This window comes from Sorex araneus, chromosome 9 (genome assembly GCF_027595985.1).
Source record: "Sorex araneus isolate mSorAra2 chromosome 9, mSorAra2.pri, whole genome shotgun sequence".
Taxonomy (NCBI): domain Eukaryota; kingdom Metazoa; phylum Chordata; class Mammalia; order Eulipotyphla; family Soricidae; genus Sorex; species Sorex araneus.
In genome coordinates, this window is record NC_073310.1 from 3,316,410 (window position 1) to 3,338,712 (window position 22,303).

A 22,303-nucleotide genomic window follows, 5' to 3' on the forward strand; every position below is an offset into this window, starting at 1 on the left:
CCCTGGGCTAATCCACTTCTCTGTTTGGCCGCAGAATGTCCTGAAGGAGCACGCGGACGATGACCCCAATCTGGCCATCACGGGGGTCCCCGTAGTCACTTGGCCAAAGAAGACTCCAAAGGTAAGTTCAGTGGCCGGCAGCAGAGGCTGTCCCCGCCCCTTGGGGCTCTTCTTGAGAGGACTGTCCTGAGAGCGGGGCCCTGGGACAGGGACCCGGGCTGGGTGATCAGCTTTGGTGAGTTCCAGTGTGGTGCCGGGGCTCGAACCCAGGCCTTACCAGGCGAGCGCTGTACGGCTGAGGCCCTGCCCAGGCCAGCAAGTGGCATGGGGAGTTTTTTGATTTTGTTTTGCTTTGGGGGGGCCACACCCGGCAGTGCTCAGGGCTTACTCCTGGCGGGATTCTGGAGATCGTCTGGGGTGCCGGGGATGGAACCCGGGTCGGCCATGTGCTAGGCGAGAGCCCTCCCCACTCCTGCCCTCGCTGACGGAATTTGGAGGGGTGTTATTCACTTGTAAGATCAACTCCTTTGAAACGGTTTCTGAGCCACACGGAGGCGTAAGGAACGATGAGGATGGATTTTTTTTTGTTCGGGTTTTTTTTTTTTTTTTTTTTTTTTTTTTTGCTTTTTGGGTCACACCCGGCGATGCACAGGGGTCACTCCTGGCTCTTCACTCAGGAATTACCCCTGGCGGTGCTCAGGGGACCATATGGGATGCTGGGATTCGAACCCTGGTCGGCCGCGTGCAAGGCAAACGCCCTACCTGCTGTGTTATCACTCCAGCCCATGTTTGGTTTTGTTTTTATTTTTGCTTTTTGGGTCGCACCCAGCGATGCTCAGGGGTTACTCCTGGCTTTGCACTCACGGATGGCTGCTGGCAGTGCTTGGGGGACCATATGGGATGCCCGGCATTGAACCCGGGTGGGTCGTGTGCAAGGCAGAATGCCCTACCTGTTCCGGCCCTCAATGAGGATGTTGATTGCGAGCTGCAGGGGCCCTTAGGGGGCTGAAGAATCAGTGTCTCATTGCACATCCCTCCCCCCCCACCTCCGCACCCCTTCTCTGCTCAGAGATCGCCTGCTTTCAAATCTTGAGTCCTCCCTCCTCTGGGAGCACAGACTTAGAGGTCTGTGGCCCGCGGGGGGCCCTCAGCGAGTGACATGCCCCCAGGAGGAGCTCCGTGAAGTGTGTCTGATGGGTGTCGGGGACGGGGCAGGGGCCCCGCGATGCGTTTCCTGGCTGCCGGGTTAAACAGTGAACAGGAAGGGGAGGCGCTGCAGCGGCTGACTGCCCGGGCCGCCGGGGTCTCGGGGTTCCCAGGCCACGGCTGCGTCCCCTGCTCTCCGTGCAGGCTGGCTTGACAGATCGAGGGCGCCGGGCCGAGGCCGGGGGCTGCGGGGTGTGGGTCAGGTTACCTCTCTGCGTGCCCGTGCCGGGACGGTGAGCTGGGCACGCTTTGACCCCCTCCTTGCCCTCCCGAGAACACAGTTCCTTCCCGGAACTGAGTAGGTGCCGGGGTCCCCGCCGAGACGGGGGCTTTCAGCATGCAGATGCTACCGAGTCCCCACCTGCTCCCCCCTGGGATGGCTGGGTACTGGCCGTCCATGCCCTGGCCACTTCCTTCCGTGACCAGGTGGGAGGGGGCTCCCATGGCTGATCTCAGAATCCAGGGGGCAGTTCCTCCTGCCCAGCTCTTGGTGGCCTCATTCACGGAGGGGAATGAGTCCTGGGATTCGGGGCAGCGGGGACCCGCGGTGGTGGTGAACTGTTCCCCCTGGCATTCCCGAAACCTGCCGCCTCGTGGATTCTAGTGATTTATTCCTGGAGGAACCACTGAGGTGGGCAGGAACCACCAGCCTTGGAGAGTCCATATGGCCACAGGGACACGCGTGCCCCAAGGGTGCCCAGCGGAAGGGACGCACACCCCGGAGTCCGCCCAACCCCCCGCTTCTGCCGTGCGTCTCCTCTTCCTGTGTGTTTGGACACGCGCTGGGGAGTGACGTGGCCACAGCCCCCCTGGGACTTCCTGTTCCTGTCCGTGCCTCCCCAGTCACAGGTGGTGATGGGAGCAGAGGGTGTGACATCATCCCGTGCTGCGGCCCACTCAGGGCCCGGGGAGTTCTTGCAAGGCGGCATCTTCTGTCCTGGGGCCCCTGGCACCAGCCCACCCGGGCAACTTAAAAAAAAAAAGAAGATTCAGGGCTGGAGCAATAGCACAGTGGGTAGGGCGTTTGCCTTGCACACAGTCGACATGGGTTTAATCCCCGGCATCCCATATGGCCCCCTGAGCACCTCCAGGAGTGACTCCTGAGTGCAGAGCCAGGAGTAACCCCTGGACATTGCTGGGTGTGACCCAAAAAAAGAAAAAAAAATCAATATAGTGTGACTGAAGCCCGATCATGCGATCACGAACAGCTTTGAAACTGTCTCACGGTGATTCAATTCGAATAAATAAATAAAAACTGAAGGGCCAGAACAGCAGGGCAGCAGGGTCGTCGACCGACCAGAGTTTGATCCCTGGCACATGTGGTCCCCTGAGCTCATCCGGGTGTGGCCCCCAAAATGAAAACAGAAACAGTGTCTAGTCTGGGGCTAGAGAGAGTCCAGTGTGTAAAGCACTTGCCTTACATGTGTTTTGTCCTTGTACCGGCACCTCATAAAGTCAGTCCCCTGAGCACCAGTCAGGAGCACGTCCTGAGTACCGCTGGGGCTGGCCAACCCCCACCCCAACTACGGTGCAAAAAAAAAAAGTGTACGTGTGTGTGTGTGTGAATTCTGATGAGATCTGGCTGTCCGTGGGTACCAAATCCAGGACTGCCAGCGGAGCTGCACCGGCCCATCCGATCCCTGGGGGTTTCTTTTTCTTTTTTTTTTTTTTTTTTTTTTGCTTTTTGGGTCACACCCAGCGATGCTCAGGGGTTACTCCTGGCTTTGCACTCAGGAATTACTCCTGGCAGTGTTTGGGGGACCATATGGGATGCCGGGGATTGAACCCGGGTTGGCCGTGTGCAAGGCGAATGCCCTACCTGCTGTGCTATCGCTCCGGCCCCTCCCTGGGGGTTTCTTTCTGCTCTTTGAGGAGCTGATCAGATTGACACTTTGGGGGGTCAGCAGTCGGCCTTCGTTCCGCTACTACAGATCGTTGCCAGGTCTTTGCTGGACTCAGATTCAGAAGCTTAAACCTGGCCTCCCTTCGGAGGGGGTATTCCAGATGAGCCTCGCAGACCGGCTGGCTTCCCCTCCTAGGACCCTTTGGCCCCCCCCACCTTCAGTCTCACACATCTCCTTGGGGTCTTTCACAGGGGACTTTGCCTGCTCCTGGGACGGAGTCCTGGGTGGGGGGAAGAGGGCACAGACTTCGTCAAGGGATGTGGGGGGATCTCAGAGGACCCCGTACGGTGCTGGGGGTCGATCAGGCTGGCCACGTGCAAAGCCAGCAAGTGCCTTGACCTCAGGACGGTCCCCACCCCACTTCCACCCAGAGCACTGCAGCCAGAAGGTGGACGCTTCTAGCGCCACCACCCGCGAGGGCCAGGCAGGGGACAGCAGGGGCTGGACAGGCGGGGTTCCTCCGCCCTGTGGCTTCACAGCACCCTCTCTCTGCGACTGTGACCCAGTTTCCTGTCTCCGGACCCGCGTCGCAGAGGCCCGGGGCCTGTGACTCATTCACGCCACTTTCTGTGGAGCGGGGCTGGACGCCGGGTGGACACGGTCCATCTCCACTCATGTCCTGCTCTGCTGGACTACAGCCATGCCTCTGAAGCTCCTGCCCCTCTCCTGGCTGCAGACGGAGCCAGAAATGGACCTTCCTCGGCGAGGGGCTTTGAAGAACGTTGCTTGGCCTCAAGGGGGATCAGGACGAAACGCTGTTTGGTGAGGCAAGGAGACTCCCGGCTGGAGCCGTGCTCTGCGTGCAGGCTCCTGGGTTTGGCCTGGACTACAGCCACAGGTGCCCCCACACAGGCCCTTTCTGAGGGAGAAATAATAGCCGGGTCAAGGCGCTTCATTTGCCTTGCATGCAGCCCACCGAGGTTCGATCCCCAGCATGGCGTAGGCTTCCCCGAGCACTGCTAGGCGTGATCCCTGAGAACAGCCGCGAGTGAGCCCTGAGCACTGGTGCGTGTGGCCCCCGGGCCACAAAAAGCAGACAAATGCATGTGCTATGTGCCACCCGCGCCGCGTGCCAGAGCTGTCTCTGGCGAGAGATGGCGTGTGCCAGCTGCCGCTGACTGGGGGAGGCCCCGCAATAGAGTCCCAAGTGTGACCGTCCGGTGTGGTCATCCCCCTGACCGCCCCCGACGCAGGAAGCGCTCATCTCTCCCCGAGACTGCCCCGCCACCATCGGTCCCCTTTGGGGGACCGCCTGGTTGTCGGACCTTTCGGATGTCGTGGAGCCCGTCGTCACGGCCTGACGCCCGGGATCGCCGTGTCTCATCCCCGGCTCCGCCTGTGGTAACGGCCACGAGCTCTTGGGCAGAGGCGAGGACAGTGAGCCTGTCCTGGCGGGGCAGGCGGCTCGCCACGCTCGCGGTTTCACTTCCGGAGCAGTGGCCTGGGTGTGTCACCACCGTCCTTGCCAGCTGTCGTCGGCCACTCGAGGAGCGTGGACATCAGATACTCAGTCCAAACGCAGATGGCGCTTGTCTGGGGAGGTGCCCAGCGTTAGGTTTTGCTCTGTCCTGCCCAGGGGAGCGGGCGACAGGGTCGTGGGGCGCCGGGGCAGGTGGTGGGACTCGTCTCGGCCAAGGCTGGAGACCGAGTGCTCAGCACTGCCCTGCGGAGTTACTGGTGACGTGGCGGGTGGTGGGGAGGCTGGGGATGGGCACCCTGGGAAGGTTTGCGGGTCAGAGTAGACCCCGTCTCTGGCTGCCTCTCACTGGGGCGAGACCTGCTGCTTCTCTTTCTGTCGTTTTGGAACTAGGAACTGTCCATGATGTTCTAACCACTTTTCGCTGTGTGGCCCAGCCACGCCCAGTACCGCCGTCGCCACCTTCCACCTCTGAGTTCTTTCTTCCTCCCCCTGGACGTCTCGGGCACCTGACCCCTCTGCCCTCCTGCCCCATTCCCGTCCGCGCGGTGGGGTCCTGAGTGTCTGTCCTTCGCACTTAGGGCTGTGTCCTCCGGTCCTGATAACGCTCAGGAATGGTTTCCCGCAGACTTGGATCATGTACTTATGTCGGGGATCGAACCCGAGTCGGCCGCGTGCGCGGCAAGTGCCCGACCCGCTGTCCTGTCGCTCCAGCCCCCATTCCTTCACATCCTTGCCCATAGTTGTTTCCTTTCTTCCTTTTTTTGGGGTGGGTGGTGGGGGTGGGGTACTCTTCCAAGCAGTGCTCAGGGGGTTGAGGCAGGGATCCCGAGGCGACCTGGTTGGGTGGTACTTAGGTCCAGCAGTGCTGGGGGTTCCAGGGTCACCCCAGTGGTGCTCCGGGACCACGTGTTTCTGGGAATTGAGCCCAGGGCCTCCGGTCCTGTGAGCTCTTTCTCCTTCTTTTCTCCGCCCCTTCCTTCCCTCTTCCTTCTTTTCATCCTCTCATGCCCTTCCTTCCTTCCTTCCTTCCTTCCTTCCTTCCTTCCTTCCTTCCTTCCTTCCTTCCTTCCTTCCTTCCTTCCTTCCTCCCTCCCTCCCTCCCTCCCTCCCTCCCTCCCTTCCTCTTCTCCCTCCCCCCACTTTTACTTTCTTTTGTTGGTTTTTGGGCCAGACCTGTGGAGACGAGGGCTAACTCCTGGCTCTGCTCTGAGGGGTCACTCCTGTCAGGACTAGGGGATCAGATCTGGGTCTGGGCTGCATTCAAGGCAAGCTCCCTACCCGCTGTTCTGTTGCTGCAGCCCCCAGTATTATTTTGCTGAACTCACTCTGTTTTGTCAGTTTTGGGTTTTGGGTCATCCCGGAGGTGTTAGAGATTTGCTCCCGGCAGTGCTCAGGGGCCCATGCAGGACTGGTGCTTTAGCTTTCTTAGCTCCCAGACTCGGTTTCTCTCAGTGTTCACGCAGGCACCGTGCTTGGCAGTGCTGGTTCAGGCCTTCTCGCCGCCCCTCGCCCCCCTTCGGCTCCCTCCACCAGAGTCCAGGTCCCCTGTGTTGGAGGGTTCTGCAGAGATCGAGAGATGTGACGTTTTGTCCCTGGGTCTTCGTCTTTTTTTTTTTTTTTCTTTTTGGGTCACACCCGGCGATGCATAGGGGTTACTCCAGGCTCTGCACTCAGGAATTACCCCTGGCGGTGCTCAGGGGACCATATGGGATGCTGGGATTCGAACCCGGGTTGGCCACGTGCAAGGCAAACGTTCTACCCACTGCTATCGCTCCAGCCCCAGGTCTGCATCTTTGAATTGGCATTCATCTGTTGGCACTCTGAAAAAAGTTTTTTTCTGTGTAGCCAAAACAGTGTTATTCCACTCTCTGCAGAAATGCCCCTGACACTCCAGCACTATCCGAATTTCCCAATGCGCCTCCAGGTCCCCTGGCTATAATTTTTTTCTGAAGTTTTACTTTCTTATTGGAGCAGGGGCCACTTCAGGCGCTGCTCAGGGGCCGTTGCTGGCTCTGTGCTCAAGAGCGACCCCTGGTGGTGCTCAGGGCGCCGGGTGTGGTGCTGGGCTGTGGGCCAGGCTCTGCCTCCGTGCAGGACAGTGCAGTCTCCCAGGCCCCATGACTCTGCGCCTCATCTTTCTGGGACTGAACCCCTTCTTGGAACATTGGTTCCTGCGTGAGAAGATGGGCCGCGAGGCCTGGCGCAGCTCCTGCTCAGGCCTTTGTCCAGGGGATCGAACCGGAGTCGGCCCCATGCAAGGCAGAAACACCCTCCCCACGGTACTGTCGCTCTGGTCCTGCTGGAGACACTTTAGAGAGAAGCAGCCTGGGCGTGGGGCCTGTCCCCTCGGCTCCCTGTGTGTTTGGGCTGCGGTGCTTGTCCCCTTCCCTGCCCCACCAGCCCTGTGCCTTTCTGCATCTGCCTGCCCTGCAGACGGGAGCTGGCGCCCCCCTCTAACGCTTGCCGCTCCCCGCAGAGGTGGGTTAACCTGCCCGGCCGAGGCGCTGCGTTTCCTTATGGGACCTTCCAGGAACAGGAAGTTTGAGTACTCAGTGATGGCCCGTGAACACACACACACACACACACACACACACACACACACACACACACACACACACACACACACACACACACACACACACACACACACACACATCTATACATATATATGGAGGTAAAATTCACCCAGTTTCAATTTTTTGGGTGGGAATTAGGGGCACCCTAGATCACACCCAGGCCCTCCTGGTGGGCTCTATCTCTGAGTCACATTTGTGGCCAGAATTAATCATTTGAAAGTGAGCAAATCAGTGGCATTTAGCACATCCGCAGTGCGGGGTGATACTACTTTTGTCTGAATCCCAAGATATTTCCATCACTCCAGGAAGAAACTCTCTGCCCACCAGCAGTGACTCTCCAGCGGCCATCAGCCCTGACAACCACTGATTTATTTATTTATTTATTTTTATAATGTAGGAGCACTGTTGTTTATTCAGCCATTGATTAAGCTGATTGAACTGGGCGTGAACTCCATGTTACTTTTTTTTTTCTTTTTGGGTCACACCCAGCGCTCAGGAATTACCCCTGGCGGTGCTGAGGGGACCCTATGGGATGCTGGGAATTGAACCCGAGTCGGCCGTGTGCAAGGCAAATGCCCTACCCACCATGCTATTGCTCTAGCCCTCCACGTTACTTGTTAAAAAATTTTTTAAAATTTTATGTTAGTTCACAATGTTTGATTACATTCAGTATTCATACACCAGTCCCCCCACCATTACACCTTCCCACCACCAAATTTGGGATGTTCCCATCCCAAACCCCAGTCCCTGTCCCAAAACACAACTGAAACAATATATTTCGTATTGTTTGTTATGCAGAATTGCTGAACATGCTTACAAAAAAGTGTTCATATAGGAAACAGTGTGAAGATTGTTCTATTTTGGCAGGCGCCATTAAGACATTCTATAGGATATCACTGACATGTTGTTAAAGTTTGGGTGATGTGAGCTTTGGTGTATATATCTGAAAATGTGTATGTACGCATATATATATTTTTCCTTTTGTGATTTGTTGCCTACTATCTGAACACCATCAGGTGTGGTGTGGTAATTATGGAGAATGGGTAGGGAGTGTTTTAGGGAGGTGACTGGAGACTGGGGGAAGTGGGCAGAGGATTTCTTTTTTTTTTTTTTTGCTTATTTTTGGGTCACACCTGGCGATGCACAGGGGTTACTCCTGGCTCTGCACTCAGGAATCACCCCTGGCGGTGCTCAGGGGACCAAAAGGGAATTATAAAATCCTTCTTGGTGTGACCTGGGTTTTGCTGGCATTCTGCGTGTTTTGAGCCCTGCCTGTTTTCGGGGGGCTGGCGGACAATCATAAAGTAAGCCCGTGAGTCTCTCTTGAATTGTTTGAGGACGCAGCCTTAGCCCGGATTTGCGCTGGAAAATTACTTCCTTGGGTTGAGATGAGTTGAAATGTGTTGAAATGAGTTGAAAACGAGGTGGATGAAGGAAAAAACGTTTCTCGGATCAGGCTGGCCACTTGCTGAGTGAATTCATTAGTAACCTGCCGTGCACACAGAGTCTCCTGGGGAGAGTAAATATTTACTGACTGATTTGGGTGCTGTACGGTAGTACTGGGAGAGGGACCCCACTGAACAGGAACAGAGAATAGAAATTTCTCACTTTTGTTTTTAGGCCACATCTGACAGTGCTCAGGGCTCACTACTGCCTCTGTGCTATGGATTACTCCCGTGTGGGGCAGGGGACCATCTGGGGTGTTGGGGATCGAACCTGAGTTGGCTATGTATGAAGCCAGTTCCTTGCCTGCTGTACCCTCTCTGGTCCAGAAAACTTTGTTCGTTTAAAGGATGTGGTGTTGGGTATTAACCTGGGGTCAGGCATGCGAGGCAAGTGCCTTAATTTCTGTACACTCTCTCGGGCATTGTTGCTGGTGTTTATTTGTGTGTGTGTGTGTGTGTGTGTGTGTGTGTGTGTGTGTGTGTGTAAGTATTGGAGATCAAACCCAGGACCTCACATGCAAAAGCATGTGCTTTACCACAGAGCCACACATCACCACCCACTGGTGGTGGTATTTAAATTTTTTTTTTATTTTAAATTTTTATTTATTGATTTTATTTATTTTTTATTTTATTGAATATCCGTGAGATAGACCATTACAAAATTGTTCGTGGTTGGGTTTCAGTCATACAGTGATTCATCACCCATCCTTCCTTTCACCTCATTAGTGGTTTTCATTTATTTTAATTTTTAAATTTTTGGGCTACACCCGGCGATGCTCAGGGGTAACTCCTGGCTTTGTGCTCTAGGTATCTGGTGGTGCTTGGGGGACCATATGGGATGCTGGGGATCGAACCTGGGTCAGCCACGTGCAAGGCCGGTACCCTTCTTGCTATACTATTCTCCAACCCTTATTGTTTTTACATGCATGTAGAATAATACTCCAGAGAATAATAATAAAAAAACATTAAATAACATGAGCAAATTCCTAAGCATTGCCCAGGTTGGCCGAACCTTTTGTGATGTGGGGTGAGGTGGGTCCACCTGTTGTCTAGGGAACCCGGAGTGCAGCGGCCCTGACCCCCTCTGCCCTCTTCCTTTCCAGTTCCCTGAGGTGGGCGGTGCGGGGGACGGGACAGTGGGCCGACTGGGCGGGAGAGACGGCTCGGCCCTGGAGCACTGTGGAGACCTGGGTTTCCCACATTGCATGGACCTTGGAGCGCCAGCGGGAGTGACCCTTGAGCACAGAACCAGAGGCAGCCCCTCTGCACAGCCAGGTGTGACCCCCAAGCCCAGTAGAAAGCGGCTGTGTGTGTGTGTGCCTGTGTCTTTCTCATCTTCCTGCCTGCCCTGTCCTAGGGCAGTCTGCTGCCCAGAGGCGGCTGGAGTCCCTGGCTCCGAATGGCAAGTAGCCAGTGAAATGACAGAAAGCAGGAAAGGCGGGTGGGCGCTGTGGCCGAGGGGCACTTGGCCTCCATCTGTGGCGCTGGGCAGGCACCGACTGCCCTGGTGGGGTCGCTCGGGGTGGGGCGGCGCTTTCTAAGAATGTGGGCCTAGGCGATGTGCAAGGGCTAAGGGGTACTGAGATGATATGGGGGGCCAGTGTGTGTGTGTCAAAGAGAGAGGGGGAGGAGGAGAGGGTCAAAGGTCAAAGAAGAGGAGAGAAGATCCTGCCTGGCAGTTTTCAGGGAGTCTCCTGGCTCAGTGCTCCAGGCTTACTGCTGCTTAGGGGACCCTACTGGGGATCAAACTCCTGGCTCCTGTGTGCAAAGCACGCGCCCCCTCCCCCGGCCTCTGGAACACTCTGCTCCTGAATGTTCATTCTTATTTAATTTGGGTCACACCTGGTGGTGATCAGGTCTTACTCCTGGTTCTGTGCTCAGGGATCACTCCTGGTGGACTCGGAACCATGTGGGGTGCTGGGGATTGAACCTGGGTCAGCTGCATGCGAGGCAAGTGCCCTACCTGCTGTACTGTCTACTTCAGTCCCCTGGATGCACGTTCTATCTTATTTTTTGTGTTTTTGGGCCACAACGGGCGGTGCTCAGGGCTTACTCCGGTTCTGCACTCTGGGATCACTCCTGGCGGTGGGGATCATCCCGGTGCATCCGGGGTGGTAGAGATTGAACCTGGGTCTGTTGTGTGCGAGGCCGCCCTTCCCGCTATACTGTCGCTCTGGCTTTGGATGCACATGTTAAGGCAGTGATTCTACTGGGCCTGGAATATAATTGCATTGATGTGTTTTGTGCACAATTGAGTATGCTGTTAATGTAAAACAAATGTTGGATAGTTACGTCTACCTGTTAACTGCAGGAAACGGAGGGAGGGAAATAGAGAAGTAAAGTTTTCTTTGCAAGTGCCTGAGGAGGGAATTTTGCGAGGCGCTGGGTGGTGACTGGCAGGAACCTTCTGAGGGTTTTGGGGCGAACAGACCACACTGTCATGTTTCCAACTGCCTTTTCTCCCTCCCAGCAGTTGGCCCTGACAAACCGGAGAACAGCTTGGTCATCAGAACCACACTGACCAGGAGACTCCCACAGGGTTTGGGGCGCCTGCAGGTGTGGCCCTTGGTGGCCAGTCCCTGAGCTCTGCAGTGCCAGATGGCGTTGCATCCTCACACCCAGGCACGAACTGTCGGGCTCAGCTGACCAAGTATTGTTGGGCGTGGTCCCAGTGCACTTGCGAGATTTCCTCCTGCCCCCCCTTAATAAGACCACCCCAGCAAACTAACAGTCACGCTTAACTGCCCTGAAAAAGGAATTGAGCTGAAAGTACAGAATTTGCAGAATTTGCTGCAGGACTGTTCGTTGTGTTCAGCGTACCTCAGTGTGTCTCGCTTGAAAGATGACACCAACCTCCGTGGTGTCTCCACCTTGTGTCTCTGGCATAGGCCTCTGAGATGCACAGCCCAGGCTCCTGTGGCTTTAGTCAGGTTCTGTCGCTTCCTGGCAGCAGTGTGCCTCACTTTCCTCATCCGTAAAATGGGTGTGTGTGTGGTGTGAGCAGCAACTGGCTGGGCCTTCAGTCACGGAGGCGTGTTGTTGATTTGTTTGGCTGTGCTGGGTTGAACTGGTGCCCTCATGTGAAAGGCCTGTGCTGAGCTACATGCCTGAACCCCCAAACCCTGTGGGGAGCCGCCCTCTCCTGGAGGCTCTCTGATGGTGATAATCCCAGAACCAGGCTGGACTGCCTTTCTTGTTTCCTCTGGGCCTTCACTTCCTCACTTCTGAGGTGGGGGCAGTGGGGGTGTCTGTGAGGCCCCTTCTCCCCGTTCTCTGTATGACAGTGAGCTCAGAGCCAGCTGTAGCCTGCCTGCCTGCCTTCCCTCCCTCCCCCTCTCTCTTTGTCTCTCTGTATTTCTCTCTTTTTGTGTTTGGGCCGTACCCAACGATAATCAGGGCTTACTCCCGGCTCTGTGCTCAGGGATCATTCCTGGTGTGCACGAGGGCCCATATCGCGTGCCCGGGATCAGACCTGGGTCAGCTGCATGCAAGACAAGTGCCTGTTCTCCTGTGTTATTTCCCCAGCCCCTGCTTTTTTTTTTTTTTTTTTTTCTTCTTGAGGAAAAAGTCTTTGCTTGGGTGGGAGAGAGTGCAGGGGTTAAGGGATTTGCCTTGTACGCAGCTGGCCCTGGTTTAATCCCTGGTATCTCACATCTGGTTCCCAGGGCACAGAGCCAGGAGTGAGTCCTCTGCACTGTCAGGTGTATCCCAAAACCCAAAATAACTAAAAAGGAGTCACTGCCTGAGAGTCCCCCAGAAGAAATGAGCCCAAAGTCAAGCCATGGATAGGTCACGGAAGGACCCTCCAGGGAAGGTCCTCTGGGACTGTCTGTGCATCGTTTGCGTAACTCTTGCAGCTCTTGTTTTGTCTCATGCTAATGCTTAGGGCTTAGTCCTGGCTCTGCTCTCAGGGATCGCTCCCGGTGGGCTCGGGGTTTGAACCATATGGGATGCCAGGGATTGAATCGAGGGTTGACTGTGTGTAGGACAAGTGCCCGACCTGCTGTAGGGTCGCTCCAGCCCCCCCCCCTTCCTTGTAATTCTGACCAGTGAGAGTAAAGTGCAAGCCCTTTTGTGTTTCATCAGCCCTGCCCTTTCTTCAAGGGGCTTCCTTTGGGGTGCTGTGACCTGTGAAGTCACTAGACACAGACGTCAGTCCAGATAAGGATGCTTTCGAAAAGCACAGACCTTGGGGGGCCGCCGTGCAGCCGGGTTGGGTAGTATTCTCTCGCTCGTGTTTACAAGTTAAAATGTAGGTGGTGGAAACTAAGGGAGGAAGGAAACTTGGAGCAGATCCGCGTGAGTGAAGAGCGTGTTTGCTGCGCTTTCTCTGCAGCGTCAGTGGGTGTGTCTTGTCCGCAGACTGACATCCCTGTGTGTTCCCTCCCGCGGCTCGCTGCCGAGAGCTTCCCGGGTTTCCTTTCCAAGGTCTCCACCACACGCTCTGCCCGTGGGTCTGTTCTCAGGGTGAATTTCTCAGGGTCAGAGCGCTGGGCACCAATAGCAGTAAGGTGCCTGTGCTGAGTGGCTGCCAGGCTTCACTGCTTATGGGCTTATTCTTGAGCAGAAACTCTGATCTCTTTAAAGCAGGTGACCTCCTTCCCCGACGGGCAGATCTTGCTGTTTCACAGGTGAAGGTAGTGAACAGATACAGGTGCACATGTTTTCCTGTCTCCTTGGATAATCTAGATGCCAACTGCACAGTTAGCTGAGCAAAGCTGTGGTTTGGGTGCTTATCACATCATTGACCGCTAGCTCATGGTCACTGAATTCCTCCAGAGTTAAGGTGGCCGGCACAAGTGCCCCAGAAACCACCCCTGCCCCTTTTAATGAATTTCCATCTGGATTTCCAGCCTGAGTTTTCTGCAGGAGCTGGCTGCTTTCAGGGTAAGCACTGGGAACTTTTACGTGCAAACGTAGATGTTCTGGGCCACTTAGGGAGACTGCTAATTTCCCTGGGAAAACATCTGTGAAGTAAGACTCCAGAAGGCACCCCAGAAGGGGACCCCGGCCAAGTGAGCTGGACACCCACCTGGGTTAGAGCGCCTGGAAAGTTCTCTTTGGCGCCTCAGACAGCTAGTTTGATGAGGTGCGATCGCATTTCTTTTTTGCACCCCATTCTTTGCTCCCAGCGAGGCCCTCAGACCTGACAGCCCTACTAAGCAGCCAGTCAAGGGGGGTGGGTGGGAGGGCACTGAGACCCCTGGTCTTATCCAGGCCGGCGGGCCTCCAAGCGACCCGAACGGGATCCCCGGATTCGCGGGCATGATCCCGAGCTCAGAACGTGTGCGGTCTCCGCGGCCACGGGGGACCCGCGCCCGGCGTCGCGTGCGGGGCCGCCCTCCGTGGTCCGTGCAGCCCCGAGGCTGCCCCCCAGCCGTCCCTCCCGACCACACAAAAGACCGCACCCCAGGTCGGGCGAGCGTTTCCGATCGGAGCGAAGGCGGCGTGCGGTCCCCCGTGCGCACCGCGCGGCGCGGCGGGCCGGCCGGGCCGGCCGGGCGCGGGCACGCCCCCACGCAGCCCCGGGCCCCGCGCGCCCGCCGCGAGGGGCCGCCCCGGGCGGGCCCGCCCCTGTGTCACCGCAGGCCCGGCTCCCTTTGTGTGCGGCCCGAGCGCCGCGGCCGCGCCATTGGCCCGCCGGCCCGGGGGGCCAGCCCCTTCCTGGCTCGCCTCATGCATATGCATGAGCGCCCCGGCCCTCCCCCCCGCCGGCCCCTCCCCGCCCCCTCCCGCGCGGGCGTGCGAGGCGCGCGGCGCGGCTCCCTCCTCGCGGCCGCGGGAGCCCGAGCCCGAGCCCGAGCCAGGGCGAGCCGAGCCTGCTCCGGGCGGGCGGGCGGCGGCGGCGGCGCGGCTCCAGCCATGTCAGCGCGCGCGAGCCGGGGCCCACCATGAGCCATGGCCATGTCCGTGAGCGCCGAGGACGACGACTATGAATCGGAGCCGGACCAGGTCGGCGGCCCGGGGTGGGGCCGAGGGAGGGACCGGCCGCCCGCCCGCCCGACCTCGCGCCCGGCCGCCCGCCCGACGCGCCCCGAGGCGGCCGCGACGCCGCGGCCGCCGCCGGCGCGGCGAGGAGGAGAAAGTTTTGCCGCGGCCGCCGGCGGGGCCGGCCGGGGCCGGGCCCGAGCGGGGCGTGGAGGCGCGCGGCGGCCGCGGGGCCCGCGGGCGGCCGGGCCGGGGGGCGTGTGCGGCGCCGGGGCGGCCGCCGCGCCGCGGGGACAATGTGGGCCTCGCCGTCGGGCGGGCCCGGCCCGGCGGGCAAGTTGCGGGCGCGGGCGCGGGCGGCCCGGGCGCGCCTCTGCCCTCCTCGGCGCCCGCGCTCGCGGCCCACGCGCGGCCCGGGCGCCCCGGGGACCGGCGGGCGCCGCCGCCGCCGCCCGCGTCTCTCGCGGCGAAGTTGCGCCGGGACCCCGCGGCGCCGGGGCCGGGGGACGCCCGCGGCCCGGAGGGGGGCGGCCCGCCCGTGGGCCCGACGGCCCGAGCTTTTGTCTGGGCGCCGCGCGGCCGCCCGCCGCCGTGGGCAGCCGGGACAGGAAGGGGCGCGCGGCGCGGGGGGACCCGGAACCCCGGCGAGCCTGGCGGTGGCGGGAGGAAGCCGTGACCCCAGATGGCAGCGTCTGGCCGCCGCCGGGTGCCGACGGGGACGCGGCTCTCCCGGGACCGTGACGGGGCGGGCGGGGGGTTCAACGGGGGGGGGAGCGGCTCGTAAAACAAAAGCCCCGGAGTGTGTGCGCGCGGGGGGGCGCAGCCCGCGCGGGGAGCCCCTCAGGAAGCCGGAGAAAAGTTGAGTGTCGGCCGCGGCGAGGATCGCGCGGGGCTCGCGGGCGCCGGCGTCGGAGCCTGTCAGCGCGGGGCCAGGTGACGCGCCGCCGCTCCGCGCCCCGCGCCTCCTCGCCCCGCGCCCCGCGCGATCCTCGCCCCGCGCCCCGCGCCGCGCCGCGGCCGAGTGTTTCGGAATGTCGGGCAGGCCGGGAGGCTGCACTTTTTGTCTGTTTGTTTCTGTCTCTCCATGAGGCGCGGGCGAGGAAGGGCTGGATGTGCCGCCTGCAAGCCGTTACTCCGTCCCAGCCCGTGGGTTTTTTTAAGCGAAGAGGAAAGTGACATTTTTCTTGTTTTCTCCGTGTTGATGTTTTTTTCTTTTTTTTTTTTTCCTTTCCAGGCGCGCGTTCCGAGTCTTCCCGGGCCTGGTGGGTTGGGTTAGCCCAGCGGCCACAGATGTGCTTTGGGGGCTGGGAGCTTGGATCAAGTCAGGCACTCCGCAGCTGCAGGGTCCTGGCATTCTTGCCGCCTAGTTCCCACCCCAGCTCGTGGCTGGGAAGTTTATTTGGGTTCACCTGCCTGGGGGGAGCCCTTTGGGATGTGCTGATTCAGGAGGCGCCCCTTGGCTGTTGGCCGTGTTTTGGTGTTTGAGGGTTAAGGTTCCTCCTACCTGTTGTGGTGGGCTTTTTTTTTTTTTCATTTGCTCCTACCAAGGGGCCGTAGGAGATACAATCTCTGACCCTGAATAATAAAAAGACTTAAGACACTCTCCGGGCTTTCCAAGGTGGTCCTGTGGCTGGCTGACAGTGGAACAAATGTTCTTGGGCTTGTCCTGTTCGTTTTCAGACTTTTTTCCTCCACTGAGGGTGCGGCCTTCGGGGTCAGGGCTGTGGACAGCAGGTTTCCGCATAGTCCAGCGGAGAAGATGCTTATCAGCTCCGGGCCCTGCATCTCCCGTCACTCCGTGCTCTCGGCTCTTGCCTCCACCCACCACCCTTTGGCAGCTTTGGGATTCTTGGACCTGAGCTGATTGATACTTGTCTCTAAGGACCTCCTGCGTGTCAGTGCTCACCTGCCGGCAGGTTCCAGACCCCGCTCTTTGGTGAGTCTCCTGCAAGGAGCCGGAGTCCTGGAGAGTCCCCTGCTCTGTGGAAGGCCCCGGGGCATTCCGGCCCCCTCCTTACAGCTGCATTTAGATTTGTTAGACTCTCTAGCCTGCTCCTACGACCCCCACCCACCCCCTTTCTGAGGTCAGCAGGCTTCCTTGGATCTGATCTGCTGGGCTGGTGGCCCACAATTTCCTTAGTCTGTGGGATGGGGGAAAGGGTGGATGAGACACGTTGACAGCAGGAACCCCATGTTTGTGCTTTGCCAGTGAGCACCTTCGACTTACCTTCTCCCGTGGACTGTGTTTGGTGTTATGGCCTGGTTTTCAGTTTAGGGGATACACCTTGATGGTGGGCAGCTCTGAAACAGAATTTTTTTTTTCTTGCTTTTTGGGTCACACCTGGTGATTCACAGGGGTTACTCCTGGCTCATATACTCAGGAATTACTCCTGGCGCTGCTCAGGGGACCATATGGGATGCTGGGAATCGAACCCGGGTTGGCTGCATGCAAGGCAGACGCCCTACCCGAGGTGCTATTACTCCAGCTCCTGGAACAGAGTTCTTGTACTTGGGTCTTTTTTGACCCTTAAAGTGAAGTAGCTTTTTTTTTGGTTTTCTTTTCCTTTTTTTTTTTAATTTTTATTTTTTTATTGAATCACCATGTGGAAAATTATAATGCTTTCAGGCTTAAGTCTCAGTTATACAATGCTGAAACAACCATCTCTTCACTGGTGCCCATATCCCACCACCAAAAAAAAGAAAAAAAATTGTACACCTCCTATCCCGTGCCCCCCGCCTCCCCCCCTATAACTGATAAATTTCACTTCACTTTCTATTTACTTTGGTTACATTCAATATTTCAACACAAACCTCACTATTATTGTTAGGAGTACCCCACTAGACTCAATGTGGGGTCTTTCTGTTGTGAAAGGCTACCGCGGCCGCTCGGATTTAGATTTCTGTACTTTAGCAACTAAGTCCAGGGAGATTTCTTCCAGGCATTGGATCATTGCAAGCTTGTAAACCCCATCTGTGGTCCTCATAATATGGCGGTCACCATGTCCTTCACCCCTGGCAAGGAAGAGGCGAGAGAGAGAAATACCTCCTGGGCGGGCATGGAGCCGTGGCTTAGTTCTCAGTCTGGAGACATTCTGCGAGGAGCTGCCCATGTCGAAAAATTTAGCTGGCGTCTGGAGTCACACACATTCATGCAGCTGCGGAGAGGCCGCACACATGTGCGGCCCCCGGGATCACATCTTCATGGCAGGCCTCTTTTCCTTTTTTAAAAGTATAGAGACTGGAGAGTTAGTACAGTGGTTAGGATTCTTGTCTTGCATAAAGGCAACCCGGGTTCAATGCCCGGCACCCCATAGGGCCACCCAAGTCTGTCCAGGAGTGATCCCTGAATGCAGATCCAATAGTAAGCCCTGTGGGGGCCATACCACAACAGGGCCCCCAAACAAAAAGTTTATATATATTACATATAATACATACAGACACATTCTGTATATCATACATATGAACACTATGATTGGCACTACCGAGAGTATCCCTGTGCGCTGCAGAGCCTGGCAAGCTACCCGTGGTGTATTCAATATGCCAAAAACAGTAACAAGTCTCACAATGGAGACGTTACTGGTGCCCACTCCAGCAAATAGATGAACAGTGAGATGACAGTGCTACATGATTGGCACTTTCTTTTTTTCTGGTTTTTGGGTCACACCCGACGATGCACAGGGGTTATTCCTGGCTCTTCACTCAGGAATTACCCCTGGTGGTGCTCAGGGGACCATATGGGATGCTGGGATTAGAACCCGGGTCGGCCGCGTGCAAGGCAAACGCCCTACCCGCTGTGCTATATCGCTCCAGACCCGGCACTTTCTTTTCTTTTCTTTTTTTTTTTCTTTTGCTTTTTGGGTCACACCCGGCGATGCTCCCTTAATTAAAATTTTTATTTAAAGTGCCAATCATGGGGGCTGTAGCGATAGCACAGCGGGAAGGGCGTTTGCCTTGAGTGCGGCCGACCCAGGTTTGATTCCCAGCATCCCAGATTGGTCCCCCAAGCACCGCCCGGAGTAATTCCTGAGTGCAGAGCCAGGAGGAACCCCTGAGCATCGCTGGGTGTGACCCAAAAAGCAATAAAACATATATATAATTAAGAAGTTAGGAGAAAGTCTTTCAGTTCATGTGGCTATAGCCATTGTGTTTACCTTTACAATTTCCTTAAAAATTACGTGTTTTTTTGTTATATTTAGTTTTTGGCTCTTGGACCACTATCGGTGATTTTAGCGCTTACTCCTGGCTCTGTACTGAGGGATTACTCCTGGCAGGACTCAGGGACCATAGTGGGTGATGGGGATGAACTTCTCTGCCACCTTGTTTATTTTTAATTGGCCTTTTTTTTCTTTTTTTGCTTTTTGGGTCACACCCAGTGATGCTCAGGGGTTACTCCTGGCTTTGCACTCAGGAATTACTCCTGGCGGTGCTTGGGGGACCATATGGGATGCCGGGGATCGAACCCTGGTCAGCCGCGTGCAAGGCAAACGCCCTACCCGCTGTGCTATCGCTCCGGGCCCCTTAATTGGCCTTTTTGTTGCAAGTAACTGGGGGTTGCACATCAGGCTGCAGAGCTTGCACACACAGTGCTTACCAAGGTTTGCATGCTAGGTTTGGCACTTGTGCTGGTGCTCACTGAGGAAGGGGTCTCACCCCTTGCTGTGGTGTGCAAACACTTCACTGTAGAGCAGCTGAAAATTGCTTGCGGTGTGGGGGGTCACAGGCAGCAGAGCTGCCAGCCTCAAATAACAGTGTTGCCTGGGCCATGCTTGGCGCATGTGATACTCTAGGGATTTAAACTCATGACCATGCCCTTATAACACAGTGCTCTAAGCCACTGTACTATAACTCTCACCCCAAACCATAATCTCTTAAATAGTGAACTTTATGGGGGGAGAGGAACACCCGGTGATGCCCAGGGGTTACTCCTGGCTCTATACTTAGGAATTACTCCTGGCAGTGCCCAGGTGGCCACATGGGATGCCGGGGATGGAACCTGGGTTGGTTGTATGCAAGGGATGCACGCTTCCTGCTGTAATGTTTCTCCAGCCCCTTAAATAGTGAATTTTTAAGATAGGGTTCCTGAGCCTTTCTGAAGCTGTACTTGGAAGTTTGGGGACTTTGTTCCTGTGAACATTGTTCTGGGGTTAAAGGTTCTTCACTTTCCTCAGATTCTCCAGAGTCCTCCCATCCCCTGGGTTTCTGGGTGTTTTTTCTCTTTTCTTACCCTCAGTCTATGAACAAAACAAAACCCTCCCTGGAGTCTACATGTGTATGTTACGGGACCTTTGATGCTACTCACATCCAGCATTTCCTGGGATGTCCATTATTCTTGAAGATTTGGGGACAGGCAGTAAATCTGTCAGGCATAGAATGTAAGACTGTGACAGCCTGGGCCCTTTGGGGAAGGGCCCCTGTGGGATTCAGTGTTACTCAGAAGACAGCCAGCCATGTTTTAGTGCTTCCTTAGCTTCTGGCTCCTCCTGATTGGTGAAATAGGAGATCACTGTATTTTGTTTTTTTTTTTTTTTTTTTTGCTTTTTGGGTCACACCTGGCGATGCACAGGGGTTACTCCTGGCTCTGCACTCAGGAATTACTCCTGGCAGTGCTCAGGGGACCCTATGGGATGCTGGGGATCGAACCTGGGTTGGCCGCGTGCAAGGCAAATGCCCTATCCGCTGTGCTATTGCTCCAGCCCCTGTATTTTGTTTTGTTTTGTGGCCACACCTGGTAATACTCCTTGGTTACTCCTGGCTCTGTGTTCAGGAATCATTCCTAGCTATGCTCCAGGAACCGTATAGGATTCTGGGGATCAGGATCCAACCTGGGTCAGCTGCATGCAAGCCCTTACCCAATGTACTTTTTCTCCAACTTGATCACTGTTCTTGTTTTTTGGGCCACACACGGCGATGCTCAGGGGTGACTCCTGGCTCAGCACTCCGGAATTACTCCTGGTGGGCTTGAGGTTGCATATGGGGCATGGCCCCATGCAATGCAAACACCCACCTGCTGTACGATAGCAACAGCCCCAGATCACTGTCCTGGATGCTCTTCCCGGCACTCCTGCTGCCCCTCCCACTACCTGGCTGGCCCTCAGGATGTGCTTTCTCACCTGACCCCCAAGTGCAGATGTTCAGCCTGGAAACTGTCTCCGGGATCTTCGCACTTCCCCCATACTCCACTTTGGCCTCTTGGACTTGTTCAGCTAGGGCTGAACACTGCACTATTGGTTTTCCATTTCTATCTCTCGGCTCAGGTCCCAGCCCTGGGATCAGGAAGGGTCCACAGCAGAATTGCTGTTTCCTCCCCTCCAAAGCCCCTTACTCTGTTCAAACTGGAAGCCAGCATGTGCCTGCTTACTTTTCTCGCTCAGATCGGGGCTGGGTTTATGCTCAACTTCTCCTGGGTCATCCTTCCATGGCCTCAGCTCATGTCTTCAGGGTCCTCTGTCCCAACTGCTGCAATGTCAACCCCTCACTTACCTGCCTTTCATCTTCCTCACTGTACAGACATTGTCGTTCCCCCCCCGCCCCCCATCAGAATTAGGTTATGCTGCTCTGTGCATGGTCGGACAAGGGCTGCACCAGTGAGCCTGCAGGGACAGGCTGCCAGTGGCCCTCTGGGCCATTTGCAGATTGTTGAGTGTGTTGTGTATTTCCCATCTCTATCCCTCCCACACTCCTTCCTGTGGCCCCAGGCTTCTGTTTCCCTTGTCAGACTTACTCACCTTAGTTTCCAGCCCCTCTCTCCCATCCTCCTTTCCAGTGCGACCCAGATCTTCCTCTGGGTCCAAGCTTTAGGTCTCCTGTCTGGCTTCCTGGTTTCTCTTATTTATTGTTCCTCTGTTTACTCATTTTAAAAGGAGATAAGACCCTGCATCGTAGGTTATTGGTACAGGTATTAAAACCGAAGGGTTACGTTAATGTTCGTAGTTTCAATATGGTTACCACCACAGTGGCATGCGTTGTGTTTGTGTGGTTCTGTGGCTTTCTCTCCCCACACAGCAGGCGCCTGTGAGGTTAGCGGACTCGGTTTACTCATTGCTGTAGTCCAAGCACCTAACCCCGAACCTGGCAAAATTCACAGCCAGAAAACACTTGGGTGAGTAGGTGGGAGGAGGTGTGAATGAGGGGAGTGAGTGAATGAGTCTCTGGGACAGATTAAATGAGCTACTTAAGTAATAACATTTCGTTGGCTTCCCATGTAGAGCATCATTTCTTGTGCTCATAGCCTAGATCATTTACATACCTTTTTTTTTGGGGGGGGGGAATATTTACTAATCCTTGGCCCATTGTAGTTAAAAAAATTTTTTTTTCCTGCTTTGTTTGTTTTGGTTTTGGGTCACACATGACAGTGCTCGGGGCTTACTCCTGGTAGTGCTTGGGGGAACATAATGGTGTGCTGGAGATTGAACCCAGGTCTGTGTGTGCAAGGCAAGTGCCTGCCCACTGTACTATTTCCTTGGCCCCTGTAGGGTTTTTGTTTTGTTTTGTTTTTGCTTTTTGGGTCACACCCAGCGATGCTCAGGGGTCACTCCTGGCTCTGTACTCAGGAATTACCCTTGGCCGTGCTCAGGGGACCCTATGGGATGCTGGGAATTGAACCTGGGTTGGCCGCGTGCAAGGCAAACGCCCTACCCGCTGTGCTATCACTCCAGCCCGCCTGTAGTTTTTTTTATAGTTGTTTTTGGGCCATACCTGGCAGTGCTCAGGGGTTACTCCTGGCTGTGTACTCAGGAATTCCTAGCGGGTGCTCTGGGGACCATATGGGATTCTGGGGACATTAGTCAAATGTCCTACCTCCTCCTATGCTATTGCTCTGGAGCT

General features: G+C 56.2%; 1 protein-coding gene across 9 annotated transcripts in view; it reads left to right on the plus strand.

Moving 5' to 3' along the window:
- KDM2B (lysine demethylase 2B) overlaps positions 1-22,303 on the plus strand; it is a 94,970-nt gene that overhangs the window by 50,707 nt on the left and 21,960 nt on the right. For all 9 annotated transcript variants that reach the window (XM_055146895.1, XM_055146896.1, XM_055146898.1 and 6 more), the window contains one exon: positions 35-121. In XM_055146895.1, the coding sequence (XP_055002870.1) occupies positions 35-121 (87 nt within the window). The remainder of the gene's footprint in view (positions 1-34; positions 122-22,303) is intronic.